This window comes from Mandrillus leucophaeus, unplaced genomic scaffold (assembly GCF_000951045.1).
Source record: "Mandrillus leucophaeus isolate KB7577 unplaced genomic scaffold, Mleu.le_1.0 Scaffold477, whole genome shotgun sequence".
NCBI lineage: Eukaryota > Metazoa > Chordata > Mammalia > Primates > Cercopithecidae > Mandrillus > Mandrillus leucophaeus.
In genome coordinates this window covers 318721-327502 of record NW_012105109.1, presented here as the reverse complement: position 1 = coordinate 327502, position 8782 = coordinate 318721, and the positions used below count along the sequence as shown (strand labels likewise).

General features: G+C 38.8%; 1 protein-coding gene across 2 annotated transcripts; it reads right to left on the bottom strand.

Annotated features, from left to right (window-relative positions):
* Positions 1-4116: 4116 nt before the first annotated feature.
* ZWINT (ZW10 interacting kinetochore protein) lies at positions 4117-8175 on the bottom strand. 2 transcript variants are annotated; one of them, XM_011995212.1, is made up of 9 exons: positions 8096-8175; positions 7196-7286; positions 6920-7043; positions 6589-6755; positions 6375-6431; positions 5701-5843; positions 5452-5620; positions 5273-5355; positions 4117-5083 (listed from the first exon to the last, which is right to left on the bottom strand). In XM_011995212.1, exons 1-8 carry the CDS (start codon positions 8134-8136, stop codon positions 5314-5316), a joined length of 834 nt encoding a protein of 277 aa, XP_011850602.1. In that variant the 5' UTR covers positions 8137-8175; the 3' UTR covers positions 4117-5083; positions 5273-5313. The 2 variants fall into 2 exon arrangements, with proteins under 2 accessions (XP_011850602.1, XP_011850603.1); XM_011995213.1 differs by having other exon boundaries at positions 5452-5583; positions 5805-5843; positions 8096-8171.
* Positions 8176-8782: the final 607 nt, after the last annotated feature.

Genomic DNA, 8782 nt, shown 5'->3' with positions numbered 1-8782 from the left:
CAGTGAAATTACAAAATTTGGTGGATTAAAAATAACAGAAAATTATCTTAAATCCATTAAGGAACTAAACACCATTCCCAATACGTTTGAGAGGCAACAGCAACAAAAGAAACTTTCTTGATTTAAAATAAAATCAATACTAAAATTATAATCTATTTAGAAATAATGAATGGCCTATGTATTAAAATATATGAATTATTCTCAGAGTGGTGGTCAAATAAAAATGTAAATATGTAAATGCATTTGTTGGAATATAAGAACATATATGTATTATCAAATATTAATTTTTAAAAATCCTACAAATATTAAAAAAGCAGAAGGGAATAATAAAGACAAAAAATAATTAAAATGTATTAAAAGCAACATTAAAGAAAATAATGCCAACACCTGTACTTTTGAAAGACATATATAGTAGAAAAGAAGCCTCTGGGAAATACTAATAAGAAAAAAAACAAACAACAGGAATGAAAAATGGGATAGCACATAGATATAAAAAACATTACAAACATTCATTTTAACATTTCTAAGCGTTATACAGGTAACGCCCACAAGCTATTGACAGAAGTGAACACAAATTCTCTCAATGTTTGTATCAGGCCATAACGGTATAATTCAGGAAAAATAGGCAGCTCGAAGTAAAACTACATGAACTATATTAAACAGGGAGTATGAGATAGGCCAAAAAAGTTATATATTAAGAACCTTTCCAAAAAAGAAAACGAAGTGTCCATATATTAAGATAATAAAAAAAAGCTCATATGTATACCTACTGTATAGTCAAATACATTAAAAATTAAAAAAAATTAAAGCTCAAAATGTAAGCCAGAAGAAAATATCCAAAAGCAGTAGTAAATTGAGATCTAATACAACTTAATGAAATGAAAATTAAAAATCAAAAATTAAGAAATGGATGAAAAAACAATAGCTTGGGTATACAAAGTTAAAATAGACTTAGGAAAAGTATCTAGAATGCAATCTAAAGAGAAAGAGCAACGGTAACTACAAAAGAAAATTTGCATGACATGAAGAAAAAAGTTAGAAAATTTAATTGCTGTCTAATTGGCATCTTAGAAGAAGCTAATACACAAGAGGTGTCTTTTTAAACAGATAAAGCTGAAAATATTCCAGAATTGTTCAAAGAGTGGCAATTTAGAAAGCACAGTTAATTGCAAGTCGAATGAATGAATAAATAAGGAAACCAGAGTCCCAAACTATTCACAATATAGTAAAACTATAGAGCACTAAATACAGGTGTTATAAGCACCAAGTTGGTAAAAAAAAAAAAAATTATAGGAAGGGCTTTTAAACTGACATTTGACTTCTCATCAAGGACCAAAACCAGATGACCAAAGAATCAGTGAGTTAATTTTCAGTGTGTTAAGTCACTACCAAGCATTCTCTACATAATAAAAACATTTCTCAAGAATGAGGATGAAATAAAAATATTTTCATAGTAAAATGTAAAGCATTATACAGTCTACAAACTCTAAGGGAATTTCTGAGACATTTATTTCAGCTGGAAAAAATATTCCACATGACTCTGAAATGTAAAAATAATGTGAGCAAAAATAGTAAATAAATTAGTAATAAAGCATTGACTGTATAAAATAATTTAAAAAATTAATTTATGAGAATACAAACAAGCTAGAAGTAATAAACTGGACAAAAATACCTTAATAGTTTAGAGTGGGATGATCTGTCAATGGTTACAGCTGTTTAGGCTTCATTTATTAAGAAAAGGATCAAGAGTCTTTAATTAATTCTTGACCTTACTTGAGACATTGCTAACTATGAAAGCTAAACTAGCAGGTCTAAATGAGACTTTCTAAACAAACAAACAACAAAAAAAAGCATGAAAAAACAATAAAAAAATTAAAAGGCATGAAAGGGATAAAAAACCAAGAAAAAGCAAATAAAAAATTGACGCAACTAGAAAATCATAAAGACAAATGTGAAACTGTATTTTTTTTTAAATAACCCTTTAAATGCAATATACAAGTGGTAAATATAAAGAAAGGTTGAAACTAAAAAAAGATTGAAATTCAAGAGAAAGGATGTCAAGCAAAGGGTAACCAAAAGAAGTGACAAAGTTATATTAATATTAAAACTATTAGTCTTCAAGGCTAAACACGTTAGCCTATAGATGAAGCAGGCTACCACACAAAGGTAAGAGTTCAGTTCTGAAGAAAAATATAAATGTAAATTTACATATACCTTAATAAAGGAGCTGCAAAATATGTAAGAAAATGGCACTATAAAGAGAAACGAACAAATCCACTATCATAGTTGGAGACTTGAACACAGGGAGTATCAGATAGGCCAAAAAAGTTATATATTAAGAACCTTTCCAAAAAAGAAAACGAAGTGTCCATATATTAAGATAATAAAAAAAAGCTCATATGTATACCTACTGTATAGTCAAATACATTAAAAATTAAAAAAAATTAAAGCTCAAAATGTAAGCCAGAAGAAAATATCCAAAAGCAGTAGTAAATTGAGATCTAATACAACTTAATGAAATGAAAATTAAAAATCAAAAATTAAGAAATGGATGAAAAAACAATAGCTTGGGTATACAAAGTTAAAATAGACTTAGGAAAAGTATCTAGAATGCAATCTAAAGAGAAAGAGCAACGGTAACTACAAAAGAAAATTTGCATGACATGAAGAAAAAAGTTAGAAAATTTAATTGCTGTCTAATTGGCATCTTAGAAGAAGCTAATACACAAGAGGTGTCTTTTTAAACAGATAAAGCTGAAAATATTCCAGAATTGTTGAAAGAGTGGCAATTTAGAAAGCACAGTTAATTGCAAGTCGAATGAATGAATAAATAAGGAAACCAGAGTCCCAAACTATTCACAATATAGTAAAACTATAGAGCACTAAATACAGGTGTTATAAGCACCAAGTTGGTAAAAAAAAAAATTATAGGAAGGGCTTTTAAACTGACATTTGACTTCTCATCAAGGACCAAAACCAGATGACCAAAGAATCAGTGAGTTAATTTTCAGTGTGTTAAGTCACTACCAAGCATTCTCTACATAATAAAAACATTTCTCAAGAATGAGGATGAAATAAAAATATTTTCATAGTAAAATGTAAAGCATTATACAGTCTACAAACTCTAAGGGAATTTCTGAGACATTTATTTCAGCTGGAAAAAATATTCCACATGACTCTGAAATGTAAAAATAATGTGAGCAAAAATAGTAAATAAATTAGTAATAAAGCATTGACTGTATAAAATAATTTAAAAAATTAATTTATGAGAATACAAACAAGCTAGAAGTAATAAACTGGACAAAAATACCTTAATAGTTTAGAGTGGGATGATCTGTCAATGGTTACAGCTGTTTAGGCTTCATTTATTAAGAAAAGGATCAAGAGTCTTTAATTAATTCTTGACCTTACTTGAGACATTGCTAACTATGAAAGCTAAACTAGCAGGTCTAAATGAGACTTTCTAAACAAACAAACAACAAAAAAAAGCATGAAAAAACAATAAAAAAATTAAAAGGCATGAAAGGGATAAAAAACCAAGAAAAAGCAAATAAAAAATTGACGCAACTAGAAAATCATAAAGACAAATGTGAAACTGTATTTTTTTTTAAATAACCCTTTAAATGCAATATACAAGTGGTAAATATAAAGAAAGGTTGAAACTAAAAAAAGATTGAAATTCAAGAGAAAGGATGTCAAGCAAAGGGTAACCAAAAGAAGTGACAAAGTTATATTAATATTAAAACTATTAGTCTTCAAGGCTAAACACGTTAGCCTATAGATGAAGCAGGCTACCACACAAAGGTAAGAGTTCAGTTCTGAAGAAAAATATAAATGTAAATTTACATATACCTTAATAAAGGAGCTGCAAAATATGTAAGAAAATGGAACTATAAAGAGAAACGAACAAATCCACTATCATAGTTGGAGACTTGAACACACCTCTCTCAGGTGATACACAGACAACAAAAAATTAAGTATATAGAAGATATAAATTGAAACAAAAATTGCAAACATAATCTAATAGAAAATACTGCATACAATCTAAAACACATTCTTTCCAAAACTATGTAAAACATTAAAAAAGATCACTACATCGAGGCTATAATTCACTCACCAAATTTCAAAGTTTGTTAAATAGATGACATTCTCTATAAACTTAGATTATCTTCCCACAATCAAGAGAAGACCAAATTATTTTTCAAAGAAATTTATGAATCAATGAAATAATTATAACAGAATATAGAAAATGCTATGAATTGAATGATTGTGAAAATAAAGGAAGTCAGAAGAAATGTATAGCCTTAAATATTTATTTGAGAAAACAAATATTCAAGTACATGAGTTGATCATCTGATAAAAATAAGAGTTTACAAAATAAGAGTTTACAAAAAAGGTACATCTTCTCCATCTGAAAACAGAAAGTAGGAAACAATCAAGTTATCACTAGAGGTCAATGAAACAAAACATACAATAGTGGATGACAAAAGCCAATCTCTGAATCTTTGAAAAGAATATTATAAATGAACATCTGAAACCAGTGATCAAGAAATGTTTTAAGGCACAAAAAGACACTAAGAATGTTAACACTAGGCTATACAACCTAAAACAGTCAGATGAGCTCACTGTTACAGCTCTGGTTCACAGCAAGAACCTTAGCACAAAGAAAGGACTCAACAAACATTTGGATCCATGAATAAAATTTGGATTAGTGAATAAATTATCTTCCCACATATAACCACCTGCCTAAAGCAATCTCCTCCTCCTTGAATTAAATTCAGCATGTCTGCATCATAGGGGGAAGCAACCCCTGAGGCCCAAGGCCAGTACCCCCTCCCCATCTGCACACCCTGTGTTCAAACCAGTCCCAGCTCCTGTCATGTTATTGGCTTCTGAGTATCTGTACTAATAGTTCTTCCTGCCAGCATATGAAGATGAACAAATACGCAACTGAGAGAGATCCAGGGCTTTTAATCCACAGATGGCCAGAGCTTGCTGGGATGTAGTCAGCAATCAGGCTGAACTCAGGAGTTCACAGTCTTTCCTGGAATGATGGTTGGGGGTGGTGAGGGAAGTCAGAGGCCTGGGGAAGAAGACAGGGGTTAGCTCTGGGTGGGATGAGCAAGGGAATGAGGTGTTAAACTGTAACATAAGCTCTTTCCTGTTCCCACCACCCATCTGCTCCATGGGTAGCAGAGCTCAGATGCACAGAAAGGCTTTCCCTCTTTCCACACTTGCATCCAGGGACACCAAGGCCTAAGTTGGGTCTGACCTATTCTAGGATCTTTCTCCATGCTGTTGTCCTCTGGGAAGTCATGGCAAATTTGTATCTCCAGCAGGTTGTAGACTCACAGCCTTGGAGAAATACAGTATAGACAGTGGGTAAGGCCAGTCTCCCAGCTTCTGTCTCCACCTGCCTGCCCATGCCCACCTGTTCCATCTCTCACTTACCTTGAAGGACACACCAGCATCTCTCCCCATAGTGTCTCCTGTACTCTGCTCCTGGGGTCGAGTCAGCTGCTGGGGTTTATCATCTGGAAGATTCTCTGCCTCAGCTTCAGCCTCAGGGAACAACAGCTTACCCTGCAGGGTATACAGAAGCTGGAGAAAGGTCTGGTACCTGTAAAGAGGAGGTACGTGTGAAGGAAAGGAATCTCAGCTGGACCATTCTGAATCTGCAACCCATGCTCCCAACCTTACCTCTGCAGCTTGTCCTGCTCCTGTTCTGCCTGCTGCTTCAGGTTTCCAAGTTTCTGAAACACCCCCTCAAGCTCCTGCTGAGTCCCTGTCTTACGCTCCCTCACCTCTGCAGAAACTTTTGCCAGATGCTGCAGATGCTTCTCCTGCCAGGAGTGAGTGTGCAGACATTATGCATCAGATGTTGAGGTCTTAGAACCATCCCTCCAACCCCTCCAGCCTACACCCAGCTCAGGGCTCAGGCTCAATGATGAAAAGAGGGACTCTATTCACTTCAGAGTAGAGTAGGGGCCTAGAGAAAAGAAAAGATCAGAATGAGCTGTTCTAGGGTGAGGCATTCTTGGAGGGAAGGGGGACAAAGGTGATAAAACTTATTTAACTTGCTATGTGCAAGGTACTATTTTAAGCCCTTGCTGTAATGATCATTTAATCATCTTAATAACTCTCTAGAGTAGGTGGTATTATTGCCTCCATTTTAGATAAAGAAACAGAAAGTTAGGTGACCTGCCCAAGGTCATGCAGTGGTAAGTGGTGATACTGAGATTCAAGCCCATGTTGGTATTTATATTATAGTGCCTCAAAGGAGGAAGCAAAACGAAGGTTTTCTAGACAGGGGACACAGTCCATACGATGGCATGGTGGTGAGAAGGGATATTCTCCTAGGAGGATGAACCTACCTGTTGTAGCTGCCACTGGTTCTGGGCTGCTCTGCGTTTCTCCATGGCCACTTGTTTCTGCAGATAAGCAAGGGAGAGGGACCAGGAGAAGAAGTCTATTTTTTCTGGCTGGAATTTTGGGAGATTGCAAGCTGGCACAACTCAGCTTGCTCACTCTTTCCCTCTTCCTATCTGACTGCCCTTCCCTCCCTGTACTCAGGACCCCTGGGTGTACCTTGGCCTGGAGCTGCTCAACGGCTTCCTGGAGTTGTGTCCGCTTCCTCTGGGCTTCCTCCATCTGAGTCAGGGCCTTGGTGAGGCCAATTTTGATGGCCTCTACGTGCTCCCTGTAGGTGGCCTTCAGCTCTTTCCATTGTTCCTTAGCTGCAATTGCCTTCTGCCCTGAGATGAGCCACCAGGAATGAGAACATGAGTGAGGGTGGCCTGCTAGCCTGCCTCCTTGCAACACTGGGCCTCCTTCCCATCAGCCAAATGGGAGACCTATCTGAAATCCTCCTTCCTTCCCCACTTAGGCCAGATGCTACTCCAATCCCCTGCCTACTCACGGCTCGTGTCTTCAGAAGCCAAGGGGTCCAGACCCTTAGCAGTGTCCTCCTGAGCCAGGATGTTCTGCAGGAAGTCCACTACCTGAAGCTGGCTGCAGAGCAGCTTGTCTTTCTTCTGGGAGTCCTGCTCAGGGGGAGGGCAGAGACAGGGAACGTCCTTACCTCCTTACAGGTTTCCTTAAAGTCTGCTCTCTGCCAATGCTGCCCTGTATCTCAATAAGAGGAGCCAGGACCAGACCCTGGCTTCTGAAAGGCTCGCTCTCATCTTGTACATACCACCACAAACTCAACCAGGATCTTGGCTGGCAGTTCTGCCTCCTCCTGCAAGCCTACAGGTTCCAGGATGCCTGCCACCTCAGCCAGGACCCTGGAGGGGTAAGGAAACAGGAAATTGCAGCTTCTTGTGATGCTAGTTCTACAGTTCTTGTGTGTACACAAATGTGGATGTGTATATCAGTATGTATACTATTGAGAGTCTTGCCTTGACCAGAGTTTACACAAGGGCCTGAAGGGCCTACAGCCTGCAACCGGGAATGGAGTGCACGGAGGGCATACAGTGATAATATGTGCCCAAAGGAAAATCAGCAGGGTTAGTAGATAAGGAGTTTGAGAAAAAACGCTGAGATTTTAAATAGGGAGTGTCTCACTGAAGAGAAACCATTTGAGTCAAGATGTGAAGGAAGCCGGGGAGATATGCATGGAAGGGGAAGAATGCTGGGCCTTGGGATCCCTCCTGGCAGTGAGCACCAGCCTTAGGGCAGGGTCTTGGAAAAGCTGAGAAAGGACTCAGGGCAGAGGGCTGGATGCCTGGCTCGACTCTAGGGTTTTTCATTATTAGGGACTGGAGAAGTCTACGGGGGGGGGCAGGGATGGGGATGAGAAGTGATTGGGAATGTGTCGTGTTGGGACAAGAAGACAGAAGTAAAACAGTCTCCTAGAGCACATCCTGTGGAGTATGTGGATGTGGGGAGCGGCGAACGGTCCCCCAAAGGCCGTACTCCTGGAGCAGGCAACAGTCACCTCAGGAACCTAAGACGGGACTGCGGTGAGGATCAATTCACGGCAGGGTCGAACCTCAAAAGCTGTACAAGGTCGAGGGCAGCAATCATTACACATAGGGGCCCACAAGGTCCTCCCAGGCCCGCCCCCAGCTGCCACTTGGCCGCAAACACTTACTCTAGGGCTGCAGCTTCCGCCTCTGTCTCCGCCGCCTCCATCCTTCTAGGCGCCGCGTTCAGCCACCTTCCCACAATCCCTAGGTATACTTTGAATTCACAGTCGACTTCGCGCCGGGGCAGGCGATTGGCTGCAGGGATTAGTGGGCGGGCATCAACGACCATTCTGCGCTCTAATTGGCAGGCGCAGATTCGCACGTTGGCGTGCCTCGCTGCTTGGCGCAAGCGCGCTTATGGCTAGGCGCGCACGGGTTCTGCGCCTGCGCGCTAGACTGTACGCGGTGCCAGAGACTGTAAGTGGAGCTTGAACTCGGCTTCGCGCTGTGAAGTTCTTGCTCTCCTGGAAAGAGGGAAAATATTTCCTTGAGTTTGCGTTTTAGGGGACACTTACAGCATTGACACTTTATTTAAAATATTTACTACTGCTGTAGAAAAACAAAACACCCGAAAAACAGTGGGGCTGTTTCTAAGACGCTGGGAATCAGTAAAGAAGAATAGTGATCCGGGAGATACAGGAAGCAAATGATCTGAGCTCAAAAAGCGAGCTGCTTTCAGAGATACTAATATTTTATAGAAGAGATGCAGGAGTGTGAACTCAAGCAGAGCCCAGCGGATTGCCTGCGTTGGCAAAATAGAACTGATATTCTTGGGAAACCAAGGTAGGTAATGTTCTTTGCAGAGTACAGGA

Excerpts from the sequence above, each read along its gene's own strand:
- ZWINT (XM_011995212.1), bottom strand. The coding sequence starts at position 8,136 with ATGGAGGCGGCGGAGACAGAGGCGGAAGCTGCAGCCCTAGA. Across the intron at positions 7,287-8,095 it reads GCGGAAGCTGCAGCCCTAGA|GGTCCTGGCTGAGGTGGCAG; the intron begins GTAAGTGTTTGC and ends TTACCCCTCCAG. Across the intron at positions 5,844-6,374 it reads ACCAGTGGCAGCTACAACAG|GAGAAGCATCTGCAGCATCT; the intron begins GTAGGTTCATCC and ends CACTCCTGGCAG.